Source organism: Boleophthalmus pectinirostris, unplaced genomic scaffold, assembly GCF_026225935.1.
Source record: "Boleophthalmus pectinirostris isolate CB_2022bp ecotype Guang Dong unplaced genomic scaffold, ASM2622593v1 HiC_scaffold_8, whole genome shotgun sequence".
NCBI classification, from domain to species: domain Eukaryota; kingdom Metazoa; phylum Chordata; class Actinopteri; order Gobiiformes; family Gobiidae; genus Boleophthalmus; species Boleophthalmus pectinirostris.
The window spans coordinates 10,906,397-10,922,314 of NW_026571515.1; the positions used below are offsets into that span (position 1 = coordinate 10,906,397).

The 15,918-nt window shown below is 36.7% G+C and overlaps 1 protein-coding gene across 2 annotated transcripts in view; it reads left to right on the forward strand.

Moving 5' to 3' along the window:
* The window catches only part of acss2 (acyl-CoA synthetase short chain family member 2), a 51,633-nt gene that overhangs the window by 9,949 nt on the left and 25,766 nt on the right, over positions 1-15,918 (forward strand). For both annotated transcript variants that reach the window (XM_020933460.2, XM_020933461.2), the window contains exons 3-5: positions 11,880-11,971; positions 13,407-13,510; positions 14,999-15,071. In XM_020933460.2, coding sequence (XP_020789119.2) covers positions 11,880-11,971; positions 13,407-13,510; positions 14,999-15,071 — 269 coding nt within the window. The remainder of the gene's footprint in view (positions 1-11,879; positions 11,972-13,406; positions 13,511-14,998; positions 15,072-15,918) is intronic.

Sequence of the window (15,918 nt, forward strand, 5' to 3'; positions counted from 1 at the left end):
GCTTTTTCGGTTCGTTCCTCCGTTCCATTCTTCGTCTGTGGGTAGTGATGACTGTGGCTGCGGGTGTTTTTCGCTGCATGGTCCATTCAGATCAGAGAGAGGCATTTTAGGTTAAAACCAACTGGATTTCAGCATTGAAACTGGCAACCCAAATGAGAGACTCATGTGGGGCTCATTCTGCGTTCTGTTTAGATAATCGTCTTGAGAACCAGAACACTAAGTTATAACATAAACAGCTTGGCCGTCATGTTCAGTGTTTTTGTAATTAAGAATAAATCAGAATTTGAGTTGTTACTTCTAAAAGCTACATTTAGTTTAAACATGTCTACCTCATGTGTGGGGACACAGATGGGTCATGTTTATAGAACTGAAAATGAAAATCTCACACATGGTTCCTTTTTAAGATTTCAAGAACAACTGATGTGCCAGTGAAATTGAAACACTGAGTTTTCAAGTCAGTCCAAAAAATGTAACCTGGAAATTCAAGCTTTTCATGACCAAATCCAAAGAAATTTCAACATAAAATCATAGTACTTTCTTTTACATTACCATGTGGTCTTATCTCTGTGTAACCCCTCAGTGGTCCATGTTCGTATACTAGTCTATGTGCTCTTATACTTGTTCTGATACAGCTCAAGATCATTCTAAAACTATTCTGGAAAGGTTCATTTTTATCCTGTTAATGTGACTTTTTAGTATCACTATTTGTTCAAATGAGTATCTAGTTTTAGTAGGGGTGTATCGATATTGGTGAATGGTCTTTTCACTGTATTAGTCATCGCAGAATATACAGTGAGTGATTTGCATCCATTTTCCACGGTGGATGACGTTGGGTTTAGAAGGTTAGTGACTGAACTGGAGCCGAAATATAAAATCTGTCCTTCTCCCCTTAAATGTTGACATGTTAATCTTTCTTTAAAAAAATCTTAAACTGAATTAATAAGGTTAGACTAATCTTGTTAACTTCAGTTTACCAAAACGTTCTGTTGTTTTCCTGTTTGGTTGGGCCAAGGTTTTTTTTTATTTTTATTGACTACTAATGATTAGGCAGGTTTATTGCACCTGGGTATTTTTATTCATTGAATAGGCTGTTTTATTATGCCTTTTATTTATTCCTAGGATTGCCTGGGTTGCCTTTTTTTATAAATATGTTTAGTTGTTACTTGAAATTTGCACTTCAACTTCAAAGGTTTTTCAAGCTGTTCACAATGTCATTGATATGAATATGACAATAAACGTTGTACCAAATGACTGGTCAAAGCATTTAAAAATGTCGATCTTGTTATTATGTATAATATCGTGAGCCTCTCCACCACATCATGAGCTTTCCCACGATATTGCAATAAATATCGTACTGTGAGGTTCATACCGTGACGATATCGTAACATGAGACATGGATATCGTTACACCCCTAAGTTTTTAGTATTAATTAGTAGTATCTGATTTTTGGAGAAAGCAAAATTTTCTCCAGGGAGATGTTATTGCTTTCTCTGAAATGTTTCACAGTACGATATTAAACCTTTCTTTCTGCATGGAGACTAAACCAGACCAAGTTACAAGCCAGATTATGAAATGTCAACCCCGCTCATAGTGAGAATGCCTGTTTTTCTTAGTATTTTTAGCTATAAAACCGAGTAATCGAGTAAATGTAAGGTAGAACTGTTTAATGTCACACTGTGGAACATTCCAGGCAGAGCAATGACGCATCCAGAAGCATTTGACGGACCCTCCACCAGACAAGTTACATAGTGCACCTTTAAATAAGGCCAATGAATGTAAACTGGACATTCAAGCTTTTCATGACTTGACAGTTTTGTTCTGGTCTCAGGTCAGGTCGCCATTTGAGACCAGTGTGTGTGAGCCAGCCCTTTACTGTAGTATTATTAGCTTTGGCCTTCCCCGTTTGTGCTGTTATCACTGTGTCCAGATAGAGCTGACATACTGACCCGTCCACTGACCTCTGCAGAGCCAACACCTACACTCAGGGTTAAGGCAACAACTGTTAGACTTTCACTTGGACGTTATTGATCCACAAGGGAAATTACTTAGACACTGTAGCTCACACATCACATTATATTCCAATAACAAAGAGTAAAAAATAGGGATGTAACAATATCCAAATCTCACGGTACAATATTGTCACGATATTCATTTCACAGGTTTCACGATATATTTGCAATATTTTGGAGTGGTTAATATAATTGTAGACAGGATACTTTTTAGATTTAAAATACCTTGACAAGACTTGGGTGCGAATCATTGTCATAATCCCAAGAATTAAAGTTAAAAAAAATGTAGTTCTCCATGTTTTTTAGCTGTTACTACTATAAAACAATGCATTTAACCAAATGAACTTGTAATTCGACATATAGTGACAGTTCTTGATATTATTGTGAGAGTTTTGACCAATATGATATCACGATATTTCGGTTATTGTTACATCCCTAGTAAAAAATATCAAAATGATAATTAAACTTAAAATTAGTAGCCATAAATGGCAAGAGATTTGTGTCAAGTATGATGGCACAAGATTGTATATATTGTGTTATACATATATTGTGTTGTGTGGACGTCCCCTGTGGCTCACTTTTGCATTGGCCGACCAATCAGTGGGCAGAAACTTTATATGGGAGAAGCATGACCTGACGAAGATCCACTGATCCAAACGTTGTCATTCTTAAAGGCAGTTTGGGAGTGCATGCAGGCTTTGTCTCGCTTTCTTTGTTCACTGTAGTAGCCTTGCACCAGTGACGTGCGTGTACCTACATCTTTTATGATATACTGGTGTCAAATAAGGCCTAATTATAAATGCATATGAGCAAATAAGTAAAAAAAAACAACAAAAAAACAAATCTAGTAAAATAAATATAGTATATATACAGGAGGTCGTAACTAAAACAGTGCAAAGACGATATAGTGATTGACAGAAACATAGGCTATATCGGTAATTGTAGTTAATATACATAATGATTGGCAATGGCAACACTTTTTTTCTTTTTCAGATACAAAATATACTACAGTCAAAATTTGGGACACAATTTCTCATTCATCTTTTCTTTGACATAAAATATTTAAAACAAGATTCTACACCAGTTACTGTAGTTTATAAGATTCGGTATGATATCATGGGAATGGCATACAGTTTTTCTTTTTTGCTGCAAAATGTTAAGCAGGCTGGAGCCACCTAGTGCCTCTGCACAATTAAATTTTTCTCCAGCGACTAGGTCAGAAATCAGAATACACTAGACGAGAGAAGAACCCCAGAAGTGCGAGTTCGAGCACCAGCGAAGAGCCATATATTCTGTGTTGGCAACAGTTACTGAGATCAAAGATTTAAAGCCAGAACAAAGAGAATGTTTGATGAATTTTATCAAGGAGAAAGACGTTATTGTCCTTCTTCCTACAGGATTTGGGAAAAGCTTAATATACCAGTTAGCCCCTTTAGCGGCGTATTACATATATCACGACCAAGTAGCAGCGATTGGTTAAATTAAAAAAAAGTACCCGCCTACTGTCGATCGAACGAATCCTAATGCTGCGAGATCAGATGGTTTCCACGAAGTGAAAGTTCGATGAATCAGGCTAGCTTTTCAGTGTAAATAGTCATGAAGATAAAAACCTATTAAATTAAAGTTTTGACTGGTTCCCTATATTCCCTATATTGTTTTAAGAGTAAAAAGTAAAAGGGCACTGTGCAGAGATTTTTTTTAACAATTAAAGGATGAAATGTAGTGATTCTGAAAAAGTATTTTAAGTGATCCAATTGATTTCTTAATTTTTCTAGCCACTTTTGTGCATTTAGTTTGCTCAAAATTGTGACGTTAACTCAAACGTGTTAATCAGCAGATCTCAAACCATAAAGGAAAGTACTTTTTACTTTTCAATCCAAGTCTAAAATGTAGTGGAATAGAAAGTAGAAAATACAGATACACATTCTCAGATCTAGTAAAATAAAAAGTAAAAAATAAAGACCATTAAATGACAAAGTGTGCCCAAACTTTTGACTGGTAGCATATTTATGAATTGTTTTGAAATTGAAAAAACATTAAAATTAATAAATCTTGCAAGTAAAACTTAAGCTAAAGAATTTCCTCTGAAAACGACAAAATCTCTGTTTCTCTGAGTCTTATAAACTTTCTAATCCTGACATTTAGACCTCTACAAAATGAAATGCAAGTGATTCTAGCCATTTATTTTTCAGTCTTCTCTCAAGTCTCAAAACTCCTGGAGGTATTTAAAACATGCAGTTAGATAATTTTCCAAAACAGTTCAGTTGAGCTTTAGTCTCTTGCCCTGTAGCCGCTGTGATAGTTGTCAGGGTATGCGTTCGTGATAAGCACTTGTCACATTTGTGTTTTTCCCGTTTGCAGCAGCGTCTTTCAGGTTTTGTCTGGCTCTGACTCCCCACGGCCGACTGTGGCGTAACCCGAGCCGGTAACACGCACAAGGTCACCCTGACTCGCCCACTTATCTCAACTATTACAGAGTTTATTCAGTTTACGCTTTACGTCTGAACCAGGTTACCAGATTGTTGACATTTCTTTTTGAGTTATTATTTTTATTCCATGTATTAATTAAAGAAAAACAAAAACATGTATATGCAGAACTGTTGAAAGAAGGAAAGAAAGAAGAGAAAGAAAGACTCAGAGAAACATATTTTGTCATTTTCAGAGGGAGAAAGAAAGAAAGAGAGAGGAAGAGAAGGAAGCGAGACAGAGAAGGAAGCGAGGAAAGAAAGAAAGAGAAGGAAGTGAGGAAAGAAAGAGAAGGAAGCGAGGAAGGAAAGAAAGAGAAGGAAGCGAGGAGAGAAAGAAAGAGAAGGAAGCGAGGAAAAAAGAAAGAGAAGGAAGCGAGGAAAAAAGAAAGAAGGAAGCGAGGAAGGAAAGAGAAGGAAGCGAGGAAGGAAAGAGAAGGAAGCGAGGAAGGAAAGAGAAGGAAGCGAGGAAAGATAGAGAAGGAAGCGAGGAAAGATAGAGAAGGAAGCGAGGAAGGAAAGAGAAGGAAGCGAGGAAGGAAAGAGAAGGAAGCGATCAAGGAAAGATAGAGAAGGAAGCGATCAAGGAAAGATAGAGAAGGAAGCGAGGAAAGGGAAAGAAAGAGAAGGAAGCGAGGAAAGAAAGACAACAACAAAAAAACAACAAAAAGAGAGAACAAAGGAAGGAAAGAAGGAGAAAGAAAAAATGAGAGAAAGAAAGAGGGAAAAGAGAAAAGGAAAAAAAACTGAACATTATTTTGGTTCAATTCTGATCGTTTCATCATGTCAACAGCAGAAGGGACCTGAGTCTTCTTGCTTTTACACTTTTAACCACACATTATGAAAAAAACAAAACAAAAAAACTACTGTGTGGAATAATCAGATGGTTATTTCCACGTGGTTTTCATCCAATAACAACAAAAGTAAGTCTGGAACAAATAAAATCATTCAGCCAAATTTCACCTTGACTCAAAATGCCCTCCTTCCTTATCTCAGCAGCACTTGTGTATTTCTCATATCATGAATGTAACTCACCACAGTCACAGTCAGAGTCAGAGCAGGACACCGAACCCTCAGAGTTATGCAGGATGCCCTCCCACACCACCAGCAGACCAACCGCACGCCAACAATGAAGCCTCTGAAACACAAGCTGCTAATCTCTAATCAGCGGTGTTGGGAAGGTTACTTTTAAAATGTATTCTCCTACAGATTACAGATTACATACCCCAAAATGTAGTTTGTAACGTAATCCATTAAATTACTTAAAGTGAGTAACGTAAACTGAATACTTTGGATTACTTGATTTGCTGTAGAGAAGCAAAGACTCGGACATCTTCACGTAAGAAGTTTTGTCTGCTAAAAGACAATAAAAAGCCCAGACTTTACTTAACCAAATTAAAAATATTACTGATAGAAGATGAGGAGACACGTCCACGCAGCCTGATTTAGTCCTGTTAAATCCTGTTAAATCCTGGTTTAGTCCTGTTTAATCCTGGTTTAGATCTAGTTTAGACCTGGTTTTAGTCCGGTTTTAGTCTTGTTTTAGTTCTGGTTTAGACCTGGTTTAGACCTGGTTTAGATCTAGTTTAGACCTGGTGTAGTTTCTGGCAATAAGTGGAATTACCAAAAAAAAAAAACAGGAAAATACCGCCGTGTAATCCATTTATTTCAACAAAGTAACTGTAATCCAATTACCACTCATTGAAACAGTAACTGTAACTGAATACAGTTACTCATAATTTGTACTCTGATTACATAACTCCGGTACATGTAATCTGTTACTCCCCAACACTGCTAATCAGTGGTAGATCAAGAACTCAGTGTTGTTACTTGAGTGAAAGTGCAGACCCAAAGGTAAAAAGTGACTCAAGTAGAAGTATCACATGAAAAAATCAACTTAAGTAAAAGTTTTAAAGTACCTGTTTAAAAATGTTCTTTAAGAGTAAAAAGTAAAGCATTTTCCAGAGATTTTTAGAACAGTTTAAAGCGATTCTGTTGATTTCTTTAATTGAATTGAATAATTTTCTAGCCGGTTTTGTGTATTTGCTTTACTCAAACTATAAAGAAAAGTAGTTTTTACTTTTCTTCAGTTCAGATCTAAATTGTAGTGGAGTAAGGCAAGAAAAGGCAAGGCAAGTTTATTTGTAGAGCACAGTTCGTACACAAAGTAATTCAAAGTGCTTTACAGAATAAGAAACACATTAAAATCACAATACAAAGAGAGAAGAGTGCAGAATGAAAACCTTTCTGTCATGTGCAGCTAAACAGAACCATTTTGAGCCTGGATTTAAAAAGTCAAAGTAGAGGCTTGTCTCACATCTTCAGGACTGTTTCAGGTTTTAGGTGTAGAAAGTGCAGATACACATTCTCAAATGTAGTAACTGTAAAATTTACTTAAAGGTGCACTATGTAACTTTTTGGTTGGGGGTCTGTCACGTGCGATTATCTTGATTTATTGTTCACTGTTATCACATATTGCAGTGTATCTCTGGATTATATTGCGCTTCAAATTTGCTTGATTCATGCTATAACTCACTAATGTTGTGCAATAATTGTCTGTGGAGAACTGTGGAAGGTGGGGTTAGTACATTTGCCAAGTGATTGGGCAATACAAGAAAACACACATTTGAAACTGATTTTGGAATTATAAAGCTGTGTTATTGTTTGCTTATAGTGTTTTTGTCACTATAATAATAATAAAAGTCAAACTTGATTGCGATACTAAGGAAAAGACTCGATACTGATTCTGATACCAAAATGATAAAAAACACACTTTATTTAGACAATAGAATGTGATTTTCCACGTTAATTGTAGTACTTTCTTTTATATTCCCATGTGTTCTCATAGGCGAGTTTCAACTGACGTCATTGTTATTAAAAGCCCGCGTTGCATGCTGGGAAATATTTTGGTCGGAGACAAACACGATAGCGGTCAAACACAGTGCGTAACCTCGTGTATTTATCCCCGATAATGGTAAATTCCTGCTGCATTATCGAATGCACAAATAGAAGCACGGAAGAAGGAAAATGTCTTTTTCGTATTCTGAGTGAAAAGAACCGCTAACGGTGAATTAAACGGCTTTCAAACATCCGCAGAGCAAATGTAGAAGATCCTAACAAACCGTGGATTCCAACAAGTTCAACAACACATTGAGACTCTTGGAGGTTTTCATCTTTTCTGCTGTGAATGGCCCAGGAGTTTCCACCAAGTCATTGTGGATATCGCCGAAGTGAATATTTAGCCAGGGAGTTGGCGATTCAGACCAGAAATTTGGTTTCGTCCACCTTTTGTCGGGGTTGAAAAGGGTGATTGTCGTCCATCGATGCTTATGACCAATTTCTGGTCAAATGGTCTTGGGTCCTCTGCCGTTAGAGTGGATAAATAACCGGGATCAATACCCTTTACGTGCTTTCTCGCTCCGTCCGTCATGTTGAATTAGTGTTTCTTGCCGCCGACCAAAGTAATTCCCAGCATGCAACGCGTGTCAACGTTGTCAACAATTAAACTCGCCTATATCTGTGCCATTTCTCAGTGGTCCATGGGCGTATACTAGTCTGTGTGCTTTTATACTTGTTCTGATAAAGCTCAAAATCATTCTAAAACTATTCAGAAAAGTTCATTTCTGTCTTGTGAATGTGACTTTTTTTAGTACCAATACCTGCTCAAATGAGAATCTAGTTTCGATACTCATTTTGGCATTGATTAGTATCTGATTTTCAGCCCTAAAAGCTTATAACTTTGTAAAAAATGCCCACATGTTCTTCTTCTCGCCGTTGTTATTGCACTTGTACATCATCAAATGCATAGTTTAAGGGCCTGTACGTTTAGGAGAAGTCAGAATGTTATGTAATCTATGTTGCGATTGCTTCATTGGTTTGCCCTGAATAAAACATCCAGGCGTGTTCTGTCCTGTAACCCATTCTGTTTTGATAAATTTTTTTATATCAAATGTTTTAAAGCAACACCGTGTAACTTTTATTTAAAAAAAAATTTGCCGAATACAGTGGGTGTTCTTGCATCTCCACAAACCTGACTCTTATTCGGGCTGCTTGTTTCTACAGAAATGTTGATCTTTGGGCCATAATTTTCCACAGTTTGGCATAAAACTTGTCTGTCTTCATGGAGAATGTTCCCAAGTATGGCTTTAATCTTCAATGTAATTTTTTTGAGTGATATTGTAACATATTTTTACAACTCTCCCTTCCCAGAAACAGCTACTTACTTTAGAATTTTGATATATTTATTTTCTTTCCGTGCATTGTGTAACTTTTCTGGTGGATTGTCTGTTAAATGCCTTTCTTCATGGAGATGTTGCTGCTTTGTCTGGAATGTTTCACAGTATGGCATTAAACCTTTCTATTTTCATGGAGACCAACATTCCAGACAAAAACAATGATATATTCATAGAAAAATGTTAGTGCACATTTAAACCCTCAAAATGTAGGAATGAATCGCTAAGTAATTAAATGCGTTGAGTATTTAAACTAAATGTCTTTATCCATTTTGCTCTTGTAGCTCTAATAAACTGAAGTCTTGCTCCGTGTTAGCACTTTCTGTTGGGTTTATGTGGCACTAGTTGGATCAGACCCTCAGCCACAGCTATGGTCCAGAAATACACAAAGGTCTTATTGTTTTATCTGCATTTCTCTCCTCTGCAGTTCACACACACTAAATCTCTCACTGTTTCTATGGGACTTTGTTTTTTGATCCACTCTCAATGAATGTTAGTCTATGACACAGTAATCCAAATTTGAACATGGCAGAAATATACCCAAAGAAACAAATACTTCGGAAGTATTTCAGAACCATGTGTGTAAATTGACTGCTATACAGAATTGTCTTATTTGCCCGGACACTGACTGTGCAAAATACCCTCAATTGGTACAACAAGGAAGACAAAAAGCCTAAAAAAAAAGACAAAAACAAATGGTGCTACTACATTTTATAGTATTTCAAATAATTTCTTAAAGGAAATAAGCCTTTCAGTCAGGGCAAAAGTTAAGAAACTGAAGTTAGGACCTGTTAGAGGCCTTTTAAACTGCACAATTTGCTGCATCAATCCAAAACATTCACAGTAAAGTCCTCCAGCTAAAGACCTGGAGATGGGACGTTAATCACCGTGCTGTGATACACACTGTTCTTGAGGAGATGGCCAAGCCACATTGAAGCTTGGGTCAAATGCAGAGGACAAATTATGAAGTGTAAGTGTAAGTTGGAAAGTTATTTCACATGGTGATCTGCTTGAGGCTTTTGAAATGTCAAATTAACAGTTTACTAAAAGTGTATTTGTTTCTTTTTAAAAGAAAAAAGTTTGTCCATGAAATGTTAATGAAATTTAGTATAAAAGTTTTATTAAAGTATCAGTTTTCAACATGACAAAATACAATTATACTAAATCAAAACAAGGAAAAAAACATAATTCTCATCTTGCACAGCTCTAATGACAACTTTAACAAAATCAACAATATCTTACTGAAGTTGGCTGCACCCTCTCTGGTTTCTAGTCCTTTCTTTGCCTTTATCTCTCTCTCGCTCTGTGTAGTCTAGTCTAACTCATAGTGACAGCAGAGGTGGTGCTCGCTCAGACCTACACTGTGCTTCATCGTCCGAGGAGCCAGACACGTCACAGCTCATATCTCTGTGTCCGTTGTATAATGCTAATATACGGTAATATCCTGACAAAGTCCCAGTGTAACTCAATACAATGTGATTTTCAACATTAAATTAGAGTACTTTTTTTTATATTTCCATGTGGTTTTATATCTGTGTAGTCCTTCAGTGGTCCAGGTAGGTTCCACAGTGGTCCATGGGCGTATACTGGTCTATGTGCGCTTGTACTTGTTCTGATACAGCTCAAGATCATTCTAAAGATGAACATAACTTGTGCAAGTTCCTCAAACACTGATGATGAAAACGGCAACCTCATCATTGCATAATCCATGCAAAATTTCACTTGTGTATCTCTATCTGTAAAATACAGATTGAACAACTGGAGAATATTAGTAGCATTAGTTTTGAATTAGTCCAGTCAGGTTCATTTGTGCTTATGTTATTGTATTTATGTTATTAGGTTCTTTTTTTTTTTTTTTTTCAGACCAAGAGTTTGTTTTCATACCTGACAGTTTCAATTGCATACTAGCGGTCTTCCTCAGAGTCATGTGATGTTCAAGCTTACTGTGACGTGTCCGCTCAGCTGATTTAAACAGGTTTTGGCGCTGTTTTCCAACCGGTGGAGGCAGGACGACAGCGCCATCTGCAGTCCCACTTCCTCAGGACAGTATCCCAGCTGTGTGAGAGTAAAAAAGCCTCCTCATCCCGGTTTATAGTCGTGTCAGCGCGTTTCCATATTTCAATTGCTTCTTTAATCCAGCGACGGTGTCACAGCAACATCACGTGACTCTGAGGAAGACCGCTTAGTGAGCAGTCGGAACTGTCAGGTATGAAAACAGCTCTTGGTCTGAAAAAAAACCCTAATAACATAAATTAGTTTTGAGCTGCCTGTGAGCTTTAAGCCGTGTTACAATGTTGTTACCTCCTCAAAACCTACATGGAGTTGTTTTGTTTCATTTGCACATGTTTGAGTAATCCGTTATTATTAGTCTGTCTGCATCTCCGAAGGTCAAAATGCTCCGCTCCACCTTGTGATGTAATGTAATGTACTCAAGTTAACAGCTTCTTTTTAGCTTTTGTTCAAGGTTGGAGGAAATCCCAGGGCTGAAATCATCCAAATGATTCTAGTGAAAGTGTGTAGAGTTTAAAAACACACTGGAGCAATTCCTGTATTACCACATGATATCACAAGAGTGTTTTTTGTTTGAGAGAAGAAGTCAGCCTACATCTGCGGGTTTTGTGTATGAATGAAACAAAATATCAAAAAAATGTTCTTGATGAGGGAACAACATTATAACATAGATCAGAAAATAGAGTAATATGGGCCCTCAAATATTTATAGCTAAACCCTTAGAGTATTTTTTAAGGGAAAGTGACTAAAAAGACTGAAAAACTCTCAAAACTATTACGTATCTCTATGTATCTGACCCAAACTGTGCTCATGCAAAAACAACTAGCAATGTGTTTATATAAAGACAGATTAAACTTGCAAATTATGAGTTTAGTCTACCTTTTGACATATAAATACCAAAAGGAAAAAACAAATCTTCAGCAAACTCTCTCACTTGCTTCTCCTTTCTGCTGTTGTCCCAATTAAATCCTTATAAATCTATATTAAATTACAGCTAATACAAATTTTGGTCGACTAAGACAATCGACCGATTAACTTACTAAAGGACTAAATAACTACAACACTGCAACACTACAGTCAATGTAAAGAGACTGTGACAATCCTTAAAATATATGACTTGTTTTTTTATTATTCTTAAGTGGAAGTTGTGTTGTGTTTTCCAGGGAAGGCAATGAACCCGGCGATGAGTTGACGGTCACCTACAGAGAGCTGCTGCAGAAAGTCTGTCAGTTCGCCAATGTCCTTAAATCACAAGGTAAAAAAAATATATATTATCTTCAAGTTAGGATAGAAATTGGCACATTATTGGTACCACTATAACCTTGATCTATTAATTAAAGAGGGATTTAACACCAAAACTCTACCCAGACCCTGGAGGAGTAATATAATAAAGGTATAAAGGAACAGCGTGATTGGTGAAACGGGTATCCGCACTTCAAACTCTGCCCCTTTCTGATTACAAACACCAGGGTATAAGTGGGGCAGATCTGGGTTATGTCCAGTGTTGGGAAGGTTACTTTTAAAATGTATTCCCCTACAGATTACAGATTACAGATTACATACACCAAAATGTAGTTTGTAACGGAATCTGTTAAATTATTTAAAGTGAGTAACGTAATCTGAATACTTTGGATTACTTGATTTGCTGTAAAGAAGCAAAGACGAGGAAATCTTCACATAAGCTCTTTTGTCTGCTAAAAGATGATAAAAAGCCCAGACTTTACGAAACCAAATTAAAAAAAATATTATTGATAGAAGAGGAGGAGACACGTCCACACAGCATGATTTAGTCCTGTTAAATCCTGTTTTAGTCCTGGTTTTAGACCTGGGTGTGGACCTGGGTGTGGACCTGGGTTTTGGACCTGGGTTTGGACCTGGGTTTGGACCTGGGTTTTGACCTGGGTTTTGGACCTGGGTTTAGACCTGGTTTAGACCTGGTTTAGACCTGGTTTAGACCTGGTTTAGACCTGGTTTAGTGTCCGGCAATGAGTGGAATTACTGGGGGAAAAAAAAAAGGGATATAGCCCAAATGTGAAAACAGGAAAATACCACAGTGTAATACATTTTTTTCAACAAAGTAACTGTAATCCAATTACCACTCATTGAAACAGTAACTGTGACTGAATACAGTTACTCATAATTTGTACTCTGATTACATAACTCCGGTACATGTAATCTGTTACTCCCCAACACTGGTTATGTCACATACAACTTGAAATGCCAGAGACCCCCTGAAGGCAGCAGAAGACACTTACAGTTAGGTGTTTTTAACCAGAAAGCTGCAAATTTGGCAAAAATAAAATGACTAGGAACTAAACTAAAACTAAACTAAAGTCTATACATGTAGGGTGCTGTAAAGTCATGGAAAATTCACTTTAAGTTATGAAAAAGTCATCGAAAATTTTTGAAAATTTGTCAGTGCAAAAGAGTGAGAACCCTGAATAAATGTAAGGTAGATCTGTTTAATGTCATACTGTGGAATATCCCACACAGAGAAATGACATATCCATAGAGACAAGCAGGCGATGGACCCCCAACTAAAACGTTACGTAGTGTACCATTTAATCTAACAATTTCCTCGTTAATACATAAAAAAATTAAAAGTATTACGGTGTAGTTATTTTTGCTTCCTGTTAATCCTTTACATTATTTGTAAATGTGTAATCCAACCTTCCCGTCTGTGGTTTTAGGAGTGAAGAAGGGAGACCGTGTGTCCATCTACATGCCCATGGTGGTGGAGCTGGTGGTAGCCATGTTGGCCTGTGTGCGGATCGGAGCAGTGCACTCTATAGTGGTGAGATATTTATGAAACACTGGTACACATCCACTTTTATTTGTTTATTATTTTATTTACAGTCAAAATCTTCGATCATTTAGTTGTCCCCATCTGTATTATATATTATAAGCCATCAGAATGTTGAGATATTGTCCAAAACACAAAAACATGTGAGGGCAAGTTTATTTGTGTAGCACAATTTGTACACAAAGTAGTTCAAAGTGCTTTACAGAACAAGAAATCCATTAAAATCACAATACAAACAAAACAAAACATGAATAATCATCATAAAATTAAAAAAAGAGAGAGAATGAGAGAGAAGAGTGCATAATGGAAATGTTTCAGTCATAAGGCAGCTGAATAGAACTGTTTTTGAGCCTGGATTTAAATAGAATCAGAGTAGAGGTCTGTCTCACATGTTCATGAAGACTGTTCCAGGTTTTAGCTGCTGATTCCTCTTGTTTAGTCCTGACTCTGGGCACCAGCAGGAGGCCGGGCCCTGAAGTTCTCAGAGTGTGAGATGATTCATATGGCACTAACATGTCACAGATGTAAAAACAAAAACAAGTTACACTTTTTCCTTTTAAGGGGGAAAATGAGTCATTTTGTGGCCACCGTAGTCTCCTCCCAATGTGAAATCCTCAGATACTACTGTATATTTAAGTGTTAAATAATATAAAAGGCCTTAAAATAAAAGACTGCTACTGCTACTGCTACTGCTATTACTTTTACTTTTAGTACGACTGCTACTACCACCACTACCAGTGCCATTACCACTGTTACTATTAGTACTACTTCTAGTATTGCTACTACTATTACTATTACTGCTGCTGTTGCAATTACTATTACTACCACTGCCATTACCACTATTACTGCTACTGCTACTACTACTGCTACTACTACTGCTGCTGCTGCTATTACTATTACTATTATTACTACTACCACTACCACTGCCATTACTGCTATTGCTGCTGCTATTGCTGCTGCTGCTGCTGCTGCTACTGCTACTACTACTACTACTACTGCTGCTACTGCTGCTGCTATTACTATTATTACTACTACCACTACCACTGCCATTACCGCTATTACTTTTACTATTACTATTATTACTACTGCTACTACTACTACTGCTACTGCTACTATTACTATTACTACTACTACTACTACTACTACTACTACTACTACTACTACTACTGCCACTGCCATTACCACTATTTCTACTACTACCACCACTGCCACTTCCATTACCCCTATTATACTTTTACTATTACTACTATTACTACTGTGTTTAACTCTTCACTGTGTCAGAATCCAGTTTAAATTCTCATTCAGGACTTTGTGTTCACTTGTGCTGTTCATTTAAATAACTTTCCACATGAACAGTCGCGCCTCTTTTTGCCCATTTTCCACACTCTTGGCTCGGTTTGAAAGCTCCGCCTGTTGCCTCGTGTAGTATTTAAACAAACTAAAATAAGTGATTCAAATGTTTGTTTTCTTTTCATTTAGTTTGCCGGTTTCTCTGCGGAGTCTCTGTGTGAAAGGATCATGGACTCTGAGTGCTCGCTGCTCATCACAGCAGGTGAGAGAAAAACACACACACATTTAGTTTTAATAATTTTTGAATATTTTTTTTTTTGTATTATGTAACTAAATCTTGACTAATTCTAAATAAATGTGGGTTATTTTGACAAACAAATAATAATTTAGAGTGAAAATGTAGTCAATATGAATTAAATGTGATAAAAGATGTGAAAATAGCCAAGCAAATACAATATTTTTATGGCAAATATGCTATTCTTTTCTCTGCCTTAAAGCCCCACTGAAGCTTTAGCCAAAAATACACTAAAATAAAGCATGTTTTTTTCATTTTATATATTTTTATTGCAATGTAAAAAACTCTCCTTACTGTGAGTGGGCTTGCATCTCCACAAACCTGACTCTTATTTAGGAGGGAGATGGGACTTCTGCTTGTTTCCGTGGAAATGTTGCTCCTTTGGCTATAATCTTCCAGAGTACGGCATAAAACTTTATTTCCATTGAATCATGCAGGTGATGTGACACCTTCAGAAAGTAGGGATGGGATGGGGGCGATAAACAAAAATATAATTTATCGTGATAAAAAGGGTAGACAGTAATCGTTCTTGGGACATTTTTAATTATCTTGATAATCGCCAGCGCAAATAATCGCCATTATATCACCAGAATATGCAGAAAGAAGCTACTTATCCTTAATATTTTCTTCTAGATCATTGTGGTTTTTACTTATAGCAAAGTATAACACTATAACAGCTGTTTAAATATGGAACTTATAATTATTCATATCCATAACATTTTTAAACGGTCAGCAACTTTAATTATTAACGTGATATAATTGTTAATCGCAATTATTTTGGCCATCATAATTGTGACATCAAATTTCAATATCG